The sequence below is a fragment of the Rhinoraja longicauda genome, chromosome 18, assembly GCF_053455715.1.
Source record: "Rhinoraja longicauda isolate Sanriku21f chromosome 18, sRhiLon1.1, whole genome shotgun sequence".
Classification (NCBI taxonomy): domain Eukaryota; kingdom Metazoa; phylum Chordata; class Chondrichthyes; order Rajiformes; family Arhynchobatidae; genus Rhinoraja; species Rhinoraja longicauda.
The window spans coordinates 13,732,834-13,755,999 of record NC_135970.1 but is presented as its reverse complement, the minus strand read 5'-3'; the positions used below and the strand labels follow the sequence as shown (position 1 = coordinate 13,755,999).

The following is a 23,166-nucleotide window of genomic DNA, read 5'->3' as shown; positions in this document are numbered from 1 at the left end:
CTGGAGCTGTGAGCCAGCAGCACTGCCGATTGTAACCCACTGTTGATGTGTTGTTGAGCATGATGGTCTGGACTTATTCCCCTCGCCAGGTCGAATAAGGAAAGGACTCCCAGGCACAGCCTGTGTCAATTCTATAACATAAATAATTTTCGCAGTTGTTTTGAAGTTGCCTCCAGGCAAGGTGTAGTAACAATTGTGTTTCAAGTGCTTAGTTGTTACATGCACTGCATATGAATTGAAACCTGTGAAGGGAAAGTAGATTATATCACCTTTCTGCATCCAGTCCAGTAACTTCTACTTGGAGTGCCATTGAGAATTCTCTAAAGGTGGCGGAGTGGCGATGCCGGTAGAGCCTCTGCCTCACAGCACCTGAGGCCCAGGTTCAATCCTGACCATGGGTGCTGTCTTTGTGGAGTTTGCACACTCTCGTTGTGACCGTGTGGGTTTCCTTCTGGTGCTCTAATTTCCTCCCACATGCCGAAAACGCGTGGGTTGTTTGTTAATTGTCCTCTGTAATATTTCTACTAGTGTGCAGGGAGTGGGTGTGAAAGTGGAATATATAGGACTAGTGCGAATGGGTGATCAATGGTGGGCATGGATTCAGTGGGCCGAAGGGCCTGTTTCCATGCTGTATTTCTAAACTAAAACAAACTACATTGTTTAGCACAGTTAGAACAAAAGAAGGTATAGGATATCCATCAGAGGAAAAAACCTGGAAATGATTCATTGGGGAGACGAGGGATGGTGGAGTGGACGGGTGGCCACGTGTGTTGTGGGCGGGAGGGCTCGCGTGTTGTGGACGGGAGGGCACGCGTGTTGTGGACAGGATGGCACGCGTGTTGTGGGCGGGAGGGCACGTGTGTTGTGGACGGGAGGGCTCATGTGTTGTGGACAGGAGGGCACGTGTGTTGTGGACAGGAGGGCACGCGTGTTGTGGGCGGGGGGGCACGTGTGTTGTGGACGGGAGGGCACGTGTGTTGTGGGTGTGCTTGAATGGCAGATTTTGATACTGGTCAGAAATTTGTTGCATGTGGTCATTCATGATTTTTAATGTTCGAATAAATGGCAGCCGTCCAAGAAATCGGATACAAGTGTTTGTTTCCTAGATGTGGGTGAGAGGAATATGTTGTCTGCTATTTAAAACCATGCTTACACAATGAGAGAAAGCCAAATGTCATTTCTTGGAAATTTTCATGAATTTGAGCTTTGTTCTCCATTATCTGAGATGCCACAACTATGACCAGTTACTGAATATCAAACTACATTGAAAAGGTCCATATTTTCTTTCATTGTATCCTTGACCTGTGTAAAAGATGGAAGGTGTGGCTGCCAAGGAATCATTGCCCTCCAACCGTTACTCTCTTATGTCAGTAACATAAGATCATTTACAACACACCTGATGGTAAACTGTCATAATGATTTACTGTAGATCTGATGCAGCATTGTTAGCTTTAGACTTTGGAGATGCAGCGTGGAAAGGGCCCCTTCCGACAATGGAGTCCGTGCCGCCCAGCGATCGCCCTGTACACTAACACTATCCTACACACTAGGGACAATTTACAATTAACCTGCAAACTTTTAAAAACAGTCTGAAGAAGGGTCTCAACCCAAACCGTCTCCTAGTCCTTTTCTCCAGAGATGCTGCCTGACCCGCTGAGTTACTCCAGAAACTTCTTCCCAGGGTGGAAATGTCAAACACTGGCATTGTAGTGGGTACCAATACGCTGGGCTGAAGAGCCTGTTTAGTTCAGTTTAGTTTAGAGATACAGCGCGGAAACAGGCCCTTCAGCCCTCTGACCAGCGATCCCCGCACACCAACACTATCCTACACACTATGGACAACTTACAATTTTGATAGAAGCCAATTAACCTGCAAACCTGCACATCTTTGGAGTGTGGGAGGAAACCAGGGGAGTATCCGGAGAAACCCACACAATCACGGGGAGAACGTACGAACTCCGTACAGACAGCATGTGTTGTCAGGATGGAACCCGGGTCTCAGGCGATGCAAGGCTGCAACTCTACCACTGTTTCACTAGGCCGCCCACGGTGACACAGCAGTAGGGAACATTACTGTTCCATGTTAATTTTTATGTTAACCACCCGCCATCTACTTTCAACAAACACATGCTTTCTAAATTAATGTTTATCCTGTCCCTTCGCAATTGATTCCAATAATTTACCTACCAACAAAGAAACATTCCCATTCCCAATCGAATCCAGTCCCATATTGGTTCAATTTAAAAGGATGTGATCTCGTTTTAAAACCAGCATGACCTGAATTGCTTTTGCACTCCTGATAAATTTAAAATGATGGACACTTCAATTCTTGATGCCGGACGAGACACACAAAGACCGCTTGCGTCTTTTAACACTTAATTTCCCGCATTTTAGAGGGATTCATGAAAAACAATACCGAGTGGTTTTCAATGGAGTGCAAACTAGGTTGCTTGGTCATTTGGCAGTTAGGACCTTTCCATGGCCACTTAAGTAACTATCTGTGGATTCAGTACCAATTCTGGAGAGTTCAGCAAAATCTTAAGCTGAATGTGCAATACTGAGGGAGTGACGCATTGCTGTGTGCATTCTTTAACGAGAATTTTCCATCACAGATGGGCATGTAGAGAGGCAGCAACTTTTTCTTTTCTTACTGCCCAATATCCATATACAAAAACTCTCGTTTGTTTGTTTGTTTGTTCCTGAACTACCGTCAAAACGGTACACGATAGCGTGACAATTTTAGGCCCACCTTACTCACCGTCATTCCTTTGTTGCGAATGGACATTAGCCATTTAGAATGGAGATGAGGAAAAACTTTTTCAGTCAGAGAGTTGTGAATCTGTGGAATTCTCTGCTGCAGAAGGCATTGGAGGCCAATTCTCTGAATGCATTCAAGAGAGAGCTAGATAGAGCTCTTAAGGATAGCGGAGTCAGGGGGTATGGGGAGAAGGCCGGAACGGGATACTGATTGAGAATGATCAGCCATGATCACATTGAATGGTGGTGCTGGCTCGAAGGGCCGAATGGCCTACTCCTGCACCTATTGTTTATTGTCTATTGGAAGAAGTATCATTAAAATCGGTGTTATATTTTTAAAGTTATTCCCTTTTTAAAGTTTAAATCTATCTCCTAGGGAGGGAGGGGGGAGGGAGGATAAGGGGGGGGTTGAGGGGGATGGAGTGGGTGGGTGGAAGGGGGGAGTGGAATGGGGGAGAGGGGAGGAGGGGAGGGGGAGTGTAGGGAGAGACGGGGGGGGGGGGGGGGAGGAGAGGGTGATGCACCAATGCGGGAGAGGTTTGGGCGCGAAGTGTCCACTTGGTCTAGTTTATACTTACATTTTGAGAGAAAGTTGGATTATCTGACTATTCCAAAACTCCTTTTAATAGAACCTGGCTGTGTATGAATTCACTGCCACACTTCCTACATTATAACAGTGACCACATTTATACTGTGGCAGAAATGAGTTTGGAGTGTCCTAATGTTGTGAAATTCGCAATAAAAAAGCCAGGCTTCTATGTTCTTCCCTGGTGTTGTCACCATATCATACAGGGAGCTCCCACATAAAGATGAGTTGTGGGCATTTCTGTGCTGTGGACACATCCATTCTGCACTGTTTCACTGAACATTTGTGCTCTGTCCGCCAAAGCCTGCAGGAACCCCCCGTTGCTAACCATTTTATCTCTCCTTCCCATTCCCATTCTGGCCTTCCTGTTCTTGGCCTCCTCCATGGTCAATATCAGGCCACACGCTCAAACTGGAAGAACAACATCTCATTTTCCACTTGGGTAACTTACAACTCAGCAATGTGAACACGGTATTTATTCACAAAATGCTGGAGTAACTCAGCAGGTCAGGCAGCATCTCGGGAGAGAAGGAATGGGTGACGTTTCGGGTCGAGACCCCATTAGTCTGAAGAAGGGTCTCGACCCGAAACGTCACCCATTCCTTCTCTCCCGAGATGCTGCCTGACCCGCTGAGTTACTCCAGCATTTTGTGAATAAATGTGAACACGGAATTCTCCAATTTCAATGAATAGAGCCCCCTCCTGTCCCCACCCCGACCCACTCACATTTGCCTCACCGCCTGCCACCACCCCAGAGACCCTGCTCCTTCCCCCTCCCTTGTATGCTCATCTCCCATCCCTAAGTCCCAGGGTTTCCATCTCTGCCCCCTCTTTCACTTCCTTCACTGTCCCCTTTCACCCATATCCTTCCCTCTGCCTTTACATTTCATTCCTCCTCTCCTTGCCTTATCTGACACTTTTGTCTCCTTTTGACCTTGCGTTACCTACTCCACCCATCTGCCAATTTCTACCCCCCCCCCCCCTCATCTTACCTGTATCCACTTGCCAGGCCTTGTCTCATCCCCAGCTCTCTTTTCTAGCTTTTACTCCCCACCCCCTTACAGGCCAGCCTGAAGAAGGGTCCCGATGCAAAACTTCCTCTGCCCATTCCCTCCACACATGACATCTGACCAGCTGAGTTCCTTCAGCACTTTGTTTTTTTTGCACAAGATTCCAGCATCTGCATTCCTTGTGTCCACACTATGCACTGTGCTGAGCTGAGATGGTCCAAGCCTAATGCACGCTATGCCCCTTGTCCACATTTCCTCACATTTCTTCACACAGAGAGTGGTGAGTCTGTGGAATTCTCTGCCACAGAAGATAGTTGAGGCCAGTTCATTGGCTATATTTAAGAGGGAGTTAGATGTGGCCCTTGTGGCTAAAGGGATCAGGGGGTATGGAGAGAAAGCAGGTACAGGTTACTGAGCTGGATGATCAGCCATGATCATATTGAATGGCGGTGCAGGCTCGAAGGGCCGAATGGCCTACTCCTGCACCTATTTTCTATGTTTCTATGTCCCTGGCAGACGGTTTGGATTTAAGGCAAGATCCCTGGAAAGAGAGCTTGGTGTGTCAATCCACTAGGCTCTGAACTCCCTTTGCAAAAATACACTTTGGGACCACATAGTTAACGTGGTTGTTTCCAAATGGTTGCAATTGATGTTGGGAGACAAACCTGGCACCTGCTTGACTCCAGCTGGTCCCATCTGTGCCCCCAAGAGGGATCTCCTGGATGATTATTCCAGCCTAATTGTGTTGCAGGGCAGAGCAAAACATTGCAGGGCTGTGTGAAAGTGGAGGCATGTACTTGCAACGGGCAAGTGTGGATAAGAGGGCTGAAAACTCAGCACTTGTTGTCAAGAGTAAAGGTGTGGTGTTTTTTTCTTTTAATTTCTGTTTTGTTTTCTTGGAGAGAAGCCAACGTAATTTTGTTGCTTTGATAGTGACTTTCTGTGATCATTGGAAATTAGGTCAGAGATCAAGATATCACATTGTCACAACTCCTTTCCAAGTTCTTAGTGCAATACGGTATTGCAGATTCTGATTTAATTTATTGTCATATACACCAGGGTGCAATGAATTTCCTTGTTCGCATGAAGCTCATCGAGTAAACAATGTACACTGTCGTTCGTGATTAATACTACACACGTATAACAGTCAATGCAAGGCAGAATGGTGCAAAGATTCTCTATAGTAGAGCGGCATAGTGACGCAGCGGTAGAGTTACTGCTTTACAGCGCCAGAGATTCGTGTTTGAACCTGACTGTGGGTGTTGTCTTCATAGAGTTTCTGTGTTCTCCCTGTGACTGCGTGTGTTTTCTCCGGGTGCTCCAGGTTAATTGTCTTTGGTAAAAATTGTGAATGTTCCCTTGTGTAGGCTCGTGCTAGTACATGTGGTGACTGCTGGTCAGCGTGGGCTCGGTGGGCCGTAGGCCCGGTTTCCATGCTGTATCACGTGCCGCCCTTTCATGGTCCATTGCCCCTTGTGGCAGCACAGTGGTGCAAATGTAGAGTTGCCGCCTTACAGTGCCAGAGACCCTGGTTTGATCCTGACTACGGGTGCTGTCTGTACGGAGTTTGTACGTTCTCCCCGTGACCTGCGTGGGTTTTCCCTGGGTGCTCTGGTTTCCTCCCACACTCCAAAGATGTATAGGTTTGCAGGCTAATTGGCTTTGGTAAAAATTTGTAAATTGTCCCTAGTGTGTGTCGGATAGCGTTGATGTGTGGGGATCACTGGTCGGCGCGGACTCAGTGGGCCGAACGGCCTGTTTCTACGCTGTATCTAAACTAAACTAAACTCAATTGTCTATTTGTGCATTTCCCATTAAATCCCATTCTCTTACATGACTTGGTTTTTATTTTAACAATGCACTCAGATAAATCACATGAATACACAAATGTATGAGGGAGTAGCAGGAGGAGACTACTTGGCCCCTCAAGCCTGTTCCACCACGAAGATCATGGCTGATCTAATTGGAACCTCAACTCCGAATTTCCATCTGTTCCCAGAAACATTTCATTATCTTGCTTATCAAGAATCTGTCTAGCCCTGCCTGAAAAATATTAAATGATTCTGCTTCCAGTGTCCTTTAAAGAACAGAGTATCAAGACTCGTGATCTTCTGAGGAAGAAATTCACTGGTGCCTGTTTCAAATGGGTGACAACTTCATTTGAGTTTGCGTTTAATTTGTTGTCACGTGTACCGAGGCACAGTAAAAATCTTTTGTTGTGTGCGAACCAGTCAGCGGAAAAGCTGAATATGATTACAGTCGAGACATCTACAGTGTAGAGATACATGATAAAGGGAATAACATGAATAACGTTCAAAGCAAGATAAAGTCCAGTAAAGTCCGATCAAAGATAGAGTGTCTCCAATGAGGTAGATGGAGGCTCAGGGCTGCTCTATAGTTGTTGGCAGGATGGTTCAGTTGCCTGATAACAGCTGGGAAGAAACTGTCCCTGAATCTGGAGGTGTGCATTTTCACACTTCTGCTCCTCTTGCCTGATGGGAGAGGGGAGAAGAGGGAGTGGCCGGGGTGAGACTGGTCCTTGATTCTGCTGGTGGCCTTGCCGAGGCCGCGTGAGGTGTAAATGGAGTCAATGGAAGGGAGGTTGGTTTGTGTGATGGCCTGGGCTGCGCCCCCTATTTTTAGATTCCCCAACAGTCAAGTGACTCAGCAGATCAGGTGGCATCTCGAGAGAATATGGATAGGTGATATTTTGGGTCGAGACCCTTCTTCAGACTCTGAATGTGTAGGTATCATGGTATCATGAAGATTGCAACATACGATACGATACATACGATAGAACTTTATTTATCCCTGCAGGGAAATTGATCTGCCAACAGTCACAAAACACACAGTCCTCCGCCTCACTGTTTGTTCTAACCTGTGCCTGACATAACTTCATGAAATATAGTATAAGAAAATAACTGCAGATACTGGTACAAATCGATTTATTCACAAAATGCTGGAGTAACTCAGCAGGTCAGGCAGCATCTCGGGAGAGAAGGAATGGGTGATGTTTTGGGTCGAGACCCTTCTTCTGAAGAAGGGTCTCGACCCGAAACGTCACCCATTCCTTCTCCCGAGATGCTGCCTGACCTGCTGAGTTACTCCAGCATTTCATGAAATATAGTACTGATATTGGTTTAATATTATCATCATTTATATGGATATACAGTGAAATGCTGTGTTTTGCATACTTTTTGGGTAGATCATACAGGTAGATCATACAGGTAGTGCTAATGAGAAAATAACAGAGTGCAGAATATGGTGTTATTGTGTTACTATAGTGTTCTAGTGCATTCAGCTATTGAGGCACCACAAAATGATGCAGTGGTACAGATGCTGCCTTACAGTGCCAAAGACCCGGGATTGATCCTGAACTATCTTTCTGTATGGAGTTTGTACATTCATCCCGTGCTCCGATTCTCCGGGTGCTCCGATTTCCTCCGGACTTGGTGGGCCGAAGGGCCTGTTTCCACAGTGTGTAATGCCACAAGAAGGTAGATTGTAAAATTGGGGATACATCCTCAGCATATGACAGGTTTGTTCAAGACTTTGATCACAATGGGAAAGGAGTTGATCTCGCATTTGGTGGTACGTGCTTTCAAGCTTTTGTATCTTCTGCCCATCAGGAGCGTGGAGGAGAGAAAGAGCTTGTCAGAATGGTCCTTGATTATAGGAAAAAAAACTGCAGATACTTGTTTAAATCGAATGTAGACCCAAAATGCTGGAGTAACTCAACGGGTCAGGCAGCATCTCGGGAGCGAAGGAATGGGTAACGTTTCAGGTCGAGACCCTTCTTGTAACTCAGCGGGTCAGGCAGCATCTCAGGAGAGAAGGAGTGGGTGTCGTTTCGGATCGAGACCCTTCTTTAGTCTGAAGAATGGTCTCGACCCGAAATGTCACCCATTCCTTCTCTCCCGAGATGCTGCCTGACCCGTTGAGTTACTCCAGCATTTTGGGTCTTCATTTGGTCCTTGATTATGATGGGTGAGGCAGTTTGATATGTAGATGGAGGCGATAGGTTGGGGGGGGGGGGGGGGGGGGGGTCAGTGGTATAGGATCCTTTGCTTGATGAACTGGACTGCATCCACGATTCTTTGCAGTTTCTTGTGGTTTTGAGCCGAGCAGTTACCATACCAAGCTGTGCTGTATGGGATAAGATGCTTTCTTTGGTGCATGTGCAGATGCTGGTAAGAGTCTTTGGGAGATGCTGAATTTCTTTAGTCTTCTGAGAACGCAGATTTTAGAGATACAGCATAGAAACATGTCTTTCGATCCCCCAAGACTGCGTCGACCATCGATCACCCCATACACAAACACTATCCTACACACACCAGGGGCAATTTACAATTAACGGAAGCCAATTAACCTACAAACCTGTGCATCTTTGGAGCGTGAGAGGAAAGTGAAGCACCCAGAGAAAACTACAGGGAGAATGTTCAAACTCCATACAGACAGCACACCATAGTCAGGATCGAACCCGGGTCTCTGGCGTTGTAAGGCAGCAACTGTACCGTGTGCCGCTGTGCCCCCATAGCCAAGTAGAGGCATTAGTGTGCTTTCTTGATGGTGTCATCAATGTGGTTGGATTGGGTCAAACTTTGATGATATTTACACCTCGAAACTTGAAACTCTTGGCCATCTCCAGTGATGCGGGCTAGGACGTGTACTCCACTTGATTCCTGCACGTTGAAGACCAACTCCTTCATTTTGCCGACATTGAAGGAAAGGTTTATTTACTTTGCGAAACAAGATACAGATCTTTATGATCTTCAGAAACCGTTGGTTGGGCGTTACAATGTAATACCCTGGAACCAAAGAGTAGTCATCAAGGATTTGGTACAGCAAGCCAAATATTTCAAAGTATACTCTGTGAAACTATATTTATAGATTGCCATTTGCATGTGTTTGGTAAATGAAATTATTTAATTGACTTATGATACCAATCAGATATTAGGACAAAGAACAAGGTGAAATGGCAAGTAAAACAGTTTATCAGGCTTTTGTCCTTAATGAATGAATGAATGAATAAGTTTATTGGCCAAGTATGTGCATATACAAGGAATGTGCCTTGGTACTCCGCTCACAAAATGACAACACAAACATACAGTTAACAATTAAGAATAAAGCATAAACACATCAAAACAATAAGGATACACCCTTACGGTCTAAACATGTGGGTGAAAATAAACCAGAGCAAAAAAGAGACTACAGACTTTGGTTATTGAGTAGAACTATCACTCGTGGGGAAAAAAGCTGTTTTTATGTCTGGCTGTGGCTGCTTTGACAGTCCGGAGTCGCCTTCCAGAGGGAAGTGCTTCAAAGAGTTTGTGGCCAGGGTGAGAGGGGTCACAGATGATCTTGCCCGCTCGCTTCCTGGCCCTTGTAGTGTACAGTTCGTCAATGGGGGGGAAGGTTGCAGCCAACAACCTTCTCAGCTGTGCAAACGATCCGTTGCAGTCTCTGGATGTTGTGTTTGGTGGCTGAGCCAAACCAGACCATGATGGAGAAGGTGAGGACGGACTCAATGATAGCAGTTTAGAACTGGACCATCACTGCCTGTGGCAGATTGTGTTTCTTCAGTTGCTGCAGGAAGTACATCCTCTGTTGGGCCTTTTTGACTGTGGAGTCGATGGTGGCCCCCCATTTAAGGTCCCTGGAGATGATGGTTCCAAGGACTATGGTGTTGTTGATGGTGAGTGGGGGGAGGGGAGGGGGATCTCTTCAAAAGTCTACAATTAGTTCCACTGTCTTGAGAGCATTGAGCTCCAGGTTTTTGCGATGGCACCAGGACGCCAGCTGTGTCACTTCCCCTCTGTAGGCAGATTCCTCCCCATCCTGGATCAGTCCAATCAGGGTTGTGTCATCCGCAAACGTGAGGAGCTTGACAGAGTCTGTGGAGGTGCAGTCGTTGGTGTAGAGAGAGTAAAGGAGAGGGGAGAGTACGCAGCCTTGCGGTGCTCCTATGCTGAGGGTCTGCGGGTCCGAGATGTGCTTTCCCAGCCTCATATGCTGCTTCCTGTCTGTCAGGAAGTTGATGATCCACTGACAGAGGGGTTCAGGCAGTCAGCTGGGAGAGTTTGTAGTGTAGTAGCTCTGGCACAATGGTGTTAAAAGCAGAGCTAAAGTCCACAAACAGAATCCTGTCCCCTTGTGGTCTAAGTGCTGGAGGATGAAGTGCAGGCCTAGATTGACTGCGTCGTCCACCGATCTATGAGTCATAAAGTAAGTTATATAGGAGCAGAATTAGGTCATTCGGCCCATCCAGTGTACTCCTCCATTCAATCATGGCTGATCTATCTCCCTCCTAACTCCACTCTCTTGCCTTCTCCCCATAACCCCATGGCACCCAATAGAACAGGCCCTTGGGCTCACCAAGTTAATGCCAGGCAACAAACTCCTAACCACTTTGGGTCTGAAGAAAGGTCTCGACCCGAAACGTCAGCCACTCCTTCTCTCCAGAGATGCTGCCTGTGCCGCTGAGTTACTCCAGCTTTTTGTGCCTATCCTCACCACTAACCCTACGCAAATCCCTTCGCATTCTCCCAACATTTCAATCAACTCCCTCTCGATTCCACCACTCACCCAAGCAACGGGGGCAATTGCTGTGGTCAGTTAACCGGCCAACACAGTTGTGTTTGGAGTGTGAAAGGAAACCGGAGCACTCTGAGAAAACCAACAGGATTATGGGTAGAAGGTGTAAACTCCACATGGACAACTCCTGAAGTCAGGATTGGACCTGGTTCACTGGAGCTGTGAACTTGTGCAACAGTGCTGCCCAAGATAGCAGAATCAGACTGTCAGTGTGAGGACACGCGCCAATTGGAGGGACTACACCCAACAGCTTGGGCAGCTTACAACCCAGTGGTATAACTATTGATTTCTCTCATTTCAAGTAACTATTGCATTCCCTCTCTCTCCATCCCTCCCCCACCCTGGTCATCCTGCTGGTTTCACTGTTTACATCCCTTCGTGATCATTTCTTCCACAGCCATTGTGGGTTCCACCTTTCCTTGATCATTCATGTCGGCTCTGATATGTCCTGCACCTTTTCATACCTCTAGTACCCCTCTCTCCTGACTCTCAGTCTGAAGAAGGTCACGACCCGAAATGTCACCTTTTGTTTTCCTCCGGAGATGCTGCCTGACCCCCTGAGTTACACCAGCATTTTGTGTCTGTAGCAGAATCACTACTGTTCCTGACAGCTATGAGGTAACTATCAGTACCATTACATCTAAACCACATCATTGCTGTGTCTATCATAATGTTTCATTCCAACCACCAACCATTTTCCACCACCCTTCCCTTCCTGCCCTCTCCCCCACCCAAGTCACACAGTTTTCCTACCAAACACACTTTTTTTCTAGATTTTATTAGTCAATAAGCCATATCGTACGTCACATGAGACCTTGAAGGAAGTCACATTCTTGTATTCAACTGACATGCTCATTTTGCAAAAGGTTTGGAGATAGTAGAAATTCAAGAAGGTGTGATCTTTATTGCTGATTAAAGACGAGGGGTTATGGGGAGAAGGCAGGGGAATGGTGTTAGGAGGGAGAATAGATCAGCAATGATTGATTGGTGGAGTAAACTTGATGGGCTGAATGGTCTAATTCTGCTCCTATTACTTATGACCTTATGACTCTATATATCATAAGAATATTCACACAACACTTCATAAAGGCACGGTTGTTATAAAAGGAATGGGCTTTGATCTAATGGCCTAACAAACAACATAAAGATAAAAGATGGACACAAAAAGTTGGAGTAACTCATCGGGTCAGACAGCGTGTCTGGAGAAATGGAATAGCTGACGTTTCGGGTCGAGGACCTTCTCCAGTCTGAAAAAGGGTTTCGAAGAAGGGTGAAAATGTCACCTATTCCTTTTCTCCAGAGATGCTGTCTGACCTGCAGAGTTACTCCAGCTTTTTGTGTCTATCTTCATTTAAAACCAGCATCTGCAGTTCAATCCTAAACAGTAAAGACCAATTGAATTAAAGAATGGTTGGAAGTATATTAGAAGTTGGTGCAGATAGAGCTGTAGAGGTTTAAAGAGGAAGTTCCAAAAAAATGCCTCAGTTTTGCACATTGCGCAAAGAAACAGGAGTAGGCCCATTTAAAGTGCTCAGATAGAGTTTGAGCTCAGAGGTATCACTAAACCTTACTTGGGCTTTCTGGCACTCAAGAGGAACAGCCTTCAAGGCATTGCACATCCATTGTTAAGCAGTTTTAGTAGGTTAATTGGAGACTCGTGTTCCTTTTGTTTGGCTATGCTCAGTCTACCTGTGGCCATGAATGGTATCTGATTAACCTTAATCCTCAGTCCTTCTTTCATTGCTTCCACACCTCTTTCAAAGAATGGCAACATTATAGCACAAAACTTGAGCCACAAAATAGAGTTTAATTGTCTTACTGAAGAAAAACAATTCAGAAAAAAGTTGCTTCTGCCTGCTAACTTTGATTGGTTTTCGTTCTGTTGATGTGACCCAGATAGATTTGTTTTCTTGATGCAAAACAACAACTGTTGTGAAAGACATGTATCTCCATGGCTCTTTCTTACTTGGTCTATACCAGCGCTACCACTCTGCAATATCTGGCTCATTTCCCAGTCCAGAGGAATGCCTCAAATTGACGTTAGAGAACCTTACATGAAGCATAAAATAACATTAAAAAATAAAAATTAATTCACGTGTGCTTTTAGATTATGTCCATACCTTTTATTATTAAAATAAGTAGGGACTACAGCCAATGAAATCTATGGGAGGAAAATCAATGTCTATCTTGACGATGATTTAAACACATCACAATGCAGATGGTTCTACTATAATGTGATCATTACATTCATCAGAAACTTTGCTATTACTCTTTGTTGGGACTATTATTGTATGTTTATTGTTTTATGCACTATATATATATATATATATATATATATATATATATATATATGTGTGTGTGTGTAAATACATACTGTATGTGTGGGTGTGTATATATATATATATATACACACAAACACACACACACACGCGCACACACGCGCACACACGCGCACACACACACACACACACACACACACACACACACACACACACACACACACACACACACACACACACACACACACACACACACACACACACACACACACACACACACACATATATACTGAACTTCTTTAATTTATATTGTTTACGCAGTACTATATTTACTTATGCTGCTGTGCTGTTGTAAGTAAGAATTTCATTGTTCTGCTTGGGACATATGACAATAAAAGACTCTGGACTCCTGACTCTTAGAAAGTCAAGTTATGGCAGAACAGGCTATAATTTCCTTCAAAGTACAGATTTAAACAGGTTTTCCCAATCGTGCTGTAACTAATATGGCCTGCGTAATTCCAATGGTGGCCCCTAATCCCAACATTCACCTTGTAAACAACTTTGCATTGTGGAAAGGCATGTTACAGTGGAACTACCTGTATTTGAACGTTCACCATAATGGACATCTGTATGGTATGGAATCAAGGCACTTACAGTTGACACATTGACCTCTTACTGAGATTACTCAAAAATATGATAGGTTCGAATGTCCTTCAGAAGCTTGCCTGGGGACCCCGAGCAAGAAAGATGCATTGTTTAAATATGGGCCAATCTTCAGCATCACCGGATGGTCATCGATCCCTGATATTCACCACTGCCGGTGGCAGTAGTCAAAGGTTTCAAGTCCAGCAAGAACAATGGTGATGATACATGTTCGCCTGTAACAACACCTGATCTGTGAGATTGTACAAGAGCCCCATTCAATGCTTCGAAGGCTGTGAAAACCAAGAGGTGGTCCTGAGCTATAGTGAGAGGTTGGGCAGGCTTGGATCCTAGAGTGCAGGAGGATGAGGGGTGATCTTATAGAGGTGTATAAAGTCATGAGAGGCATAGATCGGGTAGACGCACAGAGTCTCTTGCCCAGAGTAAGGGAATCGAGAACCAGAGGGCATAGGTTTAAGGTGAAGGGGGAAAGATTATATAGGAACCTGAGGAGTTACATTTTCACACAAACGGTGGTGGGTGTATGGAACGAGCTGCCGGAGGAAGTAGTTGAGGCAGGGACTATCACAACATTTAAGAAGCAATGAAACAGGTACATGGATAGGACAGGTTTAGAGGGATAAGGGCCAAATGCAGGCAAGTGGGATTAGTGGAGATGGGACATGTTGGTCGGCCATAAGGTCATGTGATAGTAGCGGAATTAGGCCATTTGGCCCATCAGGTCTACTCCGCCATTCAATCATGGCTGATCTATCTCTCCCTCCTAACCCCATTCTCCTACCTTCTTCCCATAACCCCTGACACCCGTACCAAATCAAGAATCTATCTATCTCTGTCTTAAAAATATCCATTGACCTGGCCTCCACAGCCTTCTGTGGCAAAGAATTTCACACATTCACTACCCTCTAACTTACCTGTTGTGGACAAGTTGGGACGAAGGGCCTGTTTCCACACTGTGTGACTCTATGACTCTTAAGATCGCTTGGATTCATTTTTGAGTATCAAGAACCATGACGGGCATTATTGGAAAATACCTTTACTCAGAACCATCATTTATCTGTTTCCACATCCATTGAGATTTCAGCCATCGGATTTAGAGAATGACATGGCTCATAGAGGAGCAGAACAGGGCACGACGGGTAGTGCTGTTGTCACAGGTCCAGCCACTTACCCTGACCTCGAGGGTCGTGTGCCCAGTGTTTGCACAGCCAACACAAGACAGCATGGGTTTCCCCCAGGTACTCGAGTTTGCTCCCATATCCCTAAGAGTTGTTGGTTGCCAGGTTAATTGATCACTGTAAATTGACCACAGTGTAAGATGGTGGTAAGAAAATAAGGAGTTTGTTCATGGGCACATGTTGGAGATTGGATTACTTGGTAATGTGGGGGAATGGGGAAAGAAAGGTTGGCATAGATATGATGGATTAGATGGCCTCCTATGTAATCAGGAAACATAATATAAATATATGTAACTTGTGCATTCGATCTGCAGCAACTTGATTTTTCATTTAGTCTCCAGCTGTATGAAGGGTCCACTCACCATATGACTAGAACCATATGTTCTATATGTTCACCATATATCTGAAGAAGGGTCTCGACCCGAAACGTCACCCATTCCTTCTCTCCCGAGATGCTGCCTGACCTGCTGAGTTACTCCAGCATTTTGTGAAATAAATACCTTTGATTTGTACCAGCATCTGCAGTTATTTTCTTATATGACTAGAACTGTTCAATTCAATTCCTCCTCCTGTTACAACTGGGTTCCATACCTGAGAACTGTCTATAATCTGAATGTTTCACAAGTTAGAAATGCAACTGCCCGACAATATAGTTCAATCCCACCGGGTAAGAGGTACAGAAGTAACTCACACCTCCTGATTTATGGACCTTTTCTTCCCAGCTGTTCGCCTATCACCAACTATAGAGTGGTCCTGAGCTACTGTCTACCTCACTAGAGACCCTTGGACCATCTTTGATCCGACTTTACTGGACTTTATCTTGCACTAAATGTTATTCTCTTTATCATATATCCGCACACTGTGAATGGCTCAATTGTAATCTTGTTTTCAAGAGAGAGTTAGATATAGCTCTTTGGGCTAACGGAATCAAGGGGTACGGGGAGAAAGCAGGAACGGGGTACTGATTTTGGATGATTAGCCATGATCATAATGAATGGCAGTGCTGGCTCGAAGGGCTGAATGGCCTACTGCTGCAACCTTTTTTCTATGTTTCTATAGTCTTTCCGCTGACTGGATAGCATGCCACAAAAGCTTTTCAATGCACACAACGTGATAATAAACTAAACAATAGACAATAGACAATAGACAATAGGTGCAGGAGGAGGCCATTCGGCCCTTCGAGCCAGCACCGCCATTCAATGTGATCATGGCTGATCATTCTCAATCAGTACCCCGTTCCTGCCTTCTCCCCATACCCCCTGACTCCGCTATCCTTAAGAGCTCTATCCAGCTCTCTCTTGAATGCATTCAGAGAATTGGCCTCCACTGCCTTCTGAGGCAGAGAATTCCACAGATTCACAACTCTCTGACTGAAAAAGTTTTTCCTCATCTCAGTTCTAAATGGCCTACCCCTTATTCTTAACCTGTGGCCCCTTGTTCTGGACTCTCCCAACATTGGGAACATGTTTTCTGCCTCTAACGTGTCCAACCCCTTAATAATCTTATACGTTTCGATAAGATCTCCTCTCAGCCTTCTAAATTCCAGTGTATAAACTAAGCTAAAAACCCTGCCAGTTCCCCCTTTGTTCTCGTGGCCCCCTCAGGCCGGGCCCCCCCCTTTGTTCTCAGTGGCCCTCCGCCGGGTCCCCTATAGTTCTCGTCGGTGCCCCTCGCTCTCGGTGGCGTGATTCCGCCGATGCCGGTGGCTTTACAGGCATTGTGTAAGTTGGGCATTCATAACCTGTCGAGGAATTGATGGCTTTGTAGCCAAGTTTGCAGATGATACGAAGCTAGGTGAAGGGACAGGTAGTGTTGAGGAAACAGGGAGGCTGCAGAAGGACTTGGACAGGTTGAGAGAGTGGGCATAGTAGTGGCAGATGGAATATAGTGTTGCAAATTGCAATGGTATTGCACTTTCTTTGGTAGAAGGAATAAAGGCATAAACTGCTTTTTAATTGGGGAGAGGATTCAGAAAAGGTTAATTTGCAGGTTGAGTCGGAGGAAAGGAAGGCAAATGTAAGGAAGTCCATTCATTTTGATGGGGACTCGAATATAAAAGCACGGATGTAATGCTGAGTCTTTATCAGGCACTGGTGAGTCCACATTTGGAATATTGGGAGCAGTTATGGGCTCCATATCTAAAGAAGGATGTGCTGGCTTTGAAGATGGTCCAGAGGAGGTTTATATGAATGATCCTGAGAATGATTGGGTTGATGTTTGAGGAGTGTTTGAAGGTTCTGGACCTGTACTCGTTGGAGTCTAGAATGATGAGGAGGTTTCTCATTGAATCCTACTGGATAATGAAAGGCCTAGATAGAGTGGATGTTTTCAGTAATGGGGGAGTCTAGAACCAAAGGGCACAGCCTCAGAATAAAAGGGCGTACCGTCAGAATGGAGAGGAGGAGGAATTTCTTTCGCCAGAGGGTGGTGAATCTGTGTAATACATTGGCACAAACGGCTGTGGAGGCCAAGTCGTCAATGGCTATTTCTAAAGCGATGATTGCCAGGAGGAAGATGAGGTGTTGTTTCTCAAATATGCGCCGGGCCACATTGTAACAGTACAGCGGCCACAAACAGAAAGACCAGCGGGTCAGTGGGTGGTGAATTCAAGCGGCAGGTAGCCAGCAGCTCAGGGTTACTTTTGCAGATCAAGCATCTGCATCCTCAACAGCACGCTCATGCAGAACACTCCTTTCAAGTAGGCCAACGTACCACGCGTTGCCTCAAATTCCAAGGAAAGAATGCTCGCCACTACCTTAAGTGCCGGTAAAGGTGGGTGGGTAATAAATGTCAAACATTGCCAATGACGGAAAACATATATATATATATTATATGTGTTCCTCAATCACAAGGTGATGCAACGATTGTTCTGGAATGTCCTACATACTTGACCTACTTACCTGGGCTTCCTGTATCAGAATTCTGTTTGTACAAAATACAGAACCCAGGATTGTAATGTTGGCTTCCACACCCCCAGGCGAGAGAGGAGATCACCAGCTTGGGTTGCCTCTCTTGACAATTCCATTGAAGAGTAAGTCTATACTCAATTCCAACAATTCCATTGAAGACTAAGTCTATACCGAGCACATAGTTCCCCACTGTGGAAAGCAGTTGAAGCCAAATCGTTACGATATATTTAAGATGGAGGTACATCATGTTTTTATTTAGGCTGGAGGGATATGGGGAAGAGGATGGAGCAGCAAAGTGGCCAGGGTGTACTGATGAAACAAGTCCGAAGGGCTGAATGGCCCACTCCAACCCATATTTTCCATGATTCGATGAGCTGGACCCGAACTCTTGCCATCACCTTCCCACCTCGTTGGCCTTCCAACGAGGACATATTCTATTCCAGTATCTCAATGACATTGGACTGCAGAATTTGCTTTACTTGCAAAAAATGCACACAGCTTTTGGTGACACAGCTTAAATAGTTAAGGGCGGCACAGTGGTTCAGCAGTAGTTGCTGCCTTACAGCGCCAGAGACCCGGGTTTGTTCCTGACTATGGTTGCTGTCTGTATGGAGATGGTACATTCACCCTGTGACTGCATGAGGTTTCTCCAGGAGCTCCGGTTTCCTCCCACATTCCAAAGACCTGCAGGCTTGTAGGTTAATCGGCTTCGGTAGAAATTCTAAATTGTGCCTAGCGTGTAGGATAGTGCGTGTGTGTGGGGTGATCGCTGGTTGGCACAGACTCGGTGGGCCGAAGGGCCTGTATTCACTCACGCTGGGTCTCTAAAGTAAATTAAAGTCGTACGGCAAATCAAGAATAAACACTCTTTCATGGGAAACCTTCTCCTTGGTCCATGGCACTGATTAATTCCCTACATCTCATACATTTCTGGTACTAGCAGGAGTAGTAGTTAAAGATAGACACAAAGGGCTGGAGTAACTCAGCAGATCAGGCAGCATGTCTGAAATCTGAAGAAGGGTCCCGACCCGAAACATCACCTGTCCTTTTTCTCCAGAGACGCTGCCCGACCTGCTGAGTTACTTCATCCAGCGCCTGCATCTGCGTTTCTTTGTTTCTACATAGTAGTTAAGGACATTGTCTTTTTGCTGCACTGCTCTGCTTTGCTCCTCCTGGGGCCTTAACAATATCATTTGTGTTCAGAAACATCTCTCCCATCCAAGTAGGGAGCAAATGGTTGTGATTTGTTACACTTGTCCAGCCTACCAATGCATGCCACCTCCTCCACTGCCTGCCATCTTCACCACTTAGTGTAAGAAAATAACTGCAGATGCTGGTACAAATCAAAGGTATTTATTTCACAAAATGCTGGAGTAACTCAGCAGGTCAGGCACCATCTCAGGAGGGAAGGAATGGGTGATGTTTCGGGTCGAGACCCTTCTTCAGACTTCACCACTTTGTCTAGGGAGCCCCACTCTCTCCCCCCTTACATTTGCATGCTGCCTTCCTATTTCCCGAGTAGCAATATCCCATCCCATTTTACCGACAATAGTGTTCACTTCTTCTTTTGATTGATAAGACTAGCACAAAGGATGGAGCTAATAGCAAACCTTTATTTATGGTTAACAAAATCTAAATATACAGGAATTAATTAGTCCACCACTGATTTCACAGCAACTGATGGTCCGGTGCCTACTTTAAACTGGACAAAATCACGAGAGTGCACTTGAAATCCCCCCCCCCAGAAGTCCCCCCGAAAATGTGGCACTTAGGCCGGATGATGCGGCCGATCTCGACCTCTTCAGGACTTCCGTGTCTGATCGGCGGGCCCAATTTGCCCCCTGTGGCCAGGGCTCTGGAACTCTGGTCTGGCTGTAGGCAGCAGATCCGTTCTCATAGCCAGCCAACCTCTGCTGCCAATCAATGGGTTGAATTTGTCCGCTGCGGCCGGGGCTCTGGAACCCTTGCCCGGCCGGAGTCGGCAGATCCGTTCCCAGAGCCGATTTCTGAGGCCGATTTTGCGGAACGCTGTCTCAGCTCACCGGCGGCCTAGGCGGACTGCTCCGGAGCCGTTGGGCACCTCTTGGAGGCCGTGACCTCTGTTGATCCCTCGTCCGGAAATGCTCTAGAATCAAGGGTGCTGGAACATTGCTGTTGGACCTGGATCACAATGGATCCAAAGTCAAAAGTGGCTGAAAATATACATAGGGCAACTGGTCAGTGAGATCGGTCTCAGCTACATCATAGCGTTATACAGCATGGAAACAGGCCCTTTGGTCCAACACATCCATGCCAACCAAGATGCCTCATCTAGGCTAGTCCCATTTGCCCGCGTTTGGCCCATATCTCTCCAAGTCTTTCCTATCCATTTCCCGTCCACGTGTCTTACATTACTGCTCCATTCCTATTTCTGTAGATATCCCAAACTCTGGCATTCCTGTTAAATGTACCCATTGGCAGAATATCCAGAATTCTCTTGGATAGAGAATTAAAATAATTTGAAAACTATTGAGTGAAGGCATTGCTCATCTCCATTCTAAATGGGGAAGTCCTTACACTGACCCATTGTGTGTGACCTGTAGTCTGGACTTTCCATCATCACCCTTGCAATTACCTTGTCAAATCTGTTGAAAATGCTTTTTGCTTATTAATTTTATTTGTGTGACAGGGAATTTATTTTTAAAGAGTGCAAGATTAAAAACAATTCCGTTCCAGAGTGAATGGATGTTACCACCGTTCCCAGGTCATTTTGAATCACTCTGGAAATTGGACTGGGCGCTTGGAGACCAAGTATCGTCCTTGACCCTCTGAAGTTTCTTCATCAGGGTTAATAGAATGATGCCATTTACTGTGCAGACGTTGTCAAGCAATACTGTGGGGGAACACAGAGTGTACTGCCTGGGTCAACCGTCCCTTCTGCCTCCAGACTTGGGAGTACTAGTGCAGGATTCCCAAAAAGTTAATTTGCACGTCGAAACGGTAGTAAGGAAGGCAAATGCAATGCTAGCACTTATTTCGAGAGGACTAAAATGCAGAGATGTAATGCTGAGGCTCTGTAAGGCGTTGGTCAGACGGCATTTGGAGTATTGTGAGCAAGTTTGGGCCCCATATCTGAGGAAGGATGTGCTGCCGCTGGAGAGGGTCCAGAGGAGGTTTACGAGAATTATCCCAGGAATGAGTGGGTTAACATATGATGAGTTTTTGATGACACTAGGCCGGTACTCGCTGGAGTTTTAAAGCATGAGGGGAGGGGGGGGGGGGCTCATTGAAACTTACCGAATAGTGAAAGGCCTGGATAGAGTGGATGCAAAGAGGATGTTTCCAATAGTGGGAGAGTCTAGGACCAGAGGTCATAACCTCAGAATTATAGGACGTTCCTTTGGGAAGGAGATGAGGTAGGCTTTCTTTAGTCAGTGGGTGGTGAATCTGTGGAATGGTTAAGAGATATGGGTTTCAGGTAAATGTTCCTTCTTCAGAAGCTGCTGGAAGAAAGACACAAAGTGCTGGAGTGACTCAGGCAGCATCTCTGGAGAAAAGGAACAGGTTGTGATTCGGGTCAGAACCCTTCTTCAGACTCTGAAGGGTCACCTATTCCTTTTTTCCAGAGTTGCTGCCTGACCCGCAGAGTTGCTCCAGGATTTTGTGTCTATCTGCATTTCCTTCCTGCACGTGAAATGATGTAGTTGTATTTTATTCCTCTTTTCGAAACAATAAGTGTTCATATTTCATCCTTCTCATTTCACCCTCATTTTGCCTTCCAGATTTCTTATCGTTTTGGTTTGCCTCATCTTCAGTGTCATGTCGACAATCGAACAGTACCATTACTTTGCCAACAGAGCTCTCGTTTGGATGGTACGTAAACAGCTAGACTAAACTTTGATGACACATTTTCTTCTGTACAGACTCTGGAATGGAATGCCTGGTTATTTAGAGCAAGAATTCCCATCATTTAAAGGATGTTCCTTTAGGAAGGAGATGAGGAGGAATTTCTCTAGACAGAGGATGGTGAATATGTGGAATTCTTTGCCACAGAAGGCTGTGGAGGCCAAGTCAATGGATATTTCTCAGGGGGAGATTGGCAGATTCTTGATTATCACGGGTGTTAGAGGTTAGGGGGAGAAGGCAGGAGAATGGGGTTGAGAGGGAAAGATAGATCAGCCATGACTGAATGGCAGAGTAGACTTGATGGGCCGAATGGCCTAATTCCACTCCTGTCACCTATGAACATGAAAATTTCTTTATACATCCTACCGTGAGAAGTGGTTAACTTCAAACAAGAAAGACACAAAATGCTAGAGCAGCTCAACGATCAGGCAGCATCTCCTGAGAAAATGGGTAGGGGATGTTTCGAGTCGGGACATTTTTTTTCAGTGAAGAAGGGTCCCGAGCCAAAATGGCACCTTTTTTTCCAGAGATGCAGCTTGACCCGCTGAGTTACTCCATCGTTTTGTGTCTGTCCATGAACAAAATGATGATGGAGATAACAGAAATTAATATTTTCTTGTTAAAATTGTAAGAGCTTCTCATATATATATTATGTATATATATATGTATATATATATATATATATATATATATATACAAGAAAGAAATGAAAAAATGTGGGTGCAAGAGGTAAATTATGGATACATTATAATGGAGAATAAAGTAATATCTAATGTAATAAACAAGTATGTTTCGAATTAATTGCAGAAGATATCATAAATACAATGCTGGTGAATCAAGGATCTGATAAGTAATGCAAAGTAATAAGGATCTGGTGGCAATTAATATTATCAACGAAAATGTCATAGAGAGTCATACAGTGTGGAAACAGGCCCTTCGGCCTAACTTGCCCACAGTACCAACATGTCCCATGTACACCAGTCCCACCTGCCCGCATATGGCCCCTGTCCTTCCAAACCTGTCCTATCCATGTACATGTCCAAATGTTTCTTAAATGTTGCCACACCACCTGCCTCAACTGCCTCCTGCGGCAGCTCGTTCCCTACACCCACCAACCTCTGTGTGAAAAAGTTACCCCTCAGGTTCCTATTTAAGTCTGTATTGAAGAATTAAATTTATGAAAGAAAATACGGGGAGCAAATGCTAACAAATTATCTGGACCTGCTCCTTGCATTTGTAAAAGAGGTGGCTGAAGAAACAATAAATGCATTTGATGATCAAGCTTAAGATTCTGGAATGGTCCTC

The 23,166-nt window shown here is 45.3% G+C and overlaps 1 protein-coding gene across 1 annotated transcript in view; it reads left to right on the top strand.

The window, feature by feature from the left end:
• kcnq1.1 (potassium voltage-gated channel, KQT-like subfamily, member 1.1) overlaps positions 1-23,166 on the top strand; it is a 702,428-nt gene that overhangs the window by 94,918 nt on the left and 584,344 nt on the right. The window contains exon 2 of the mRNA XM_078414755.1: positions 21,738-21,828. Within this exon, the coding sequence (XP_078270881.1) occupies positions 21,738-21,828 (91 nt within the window). The remainder of the gene's footprint in view (positions 1-21,737; positions 21,829-23,166) is intronic.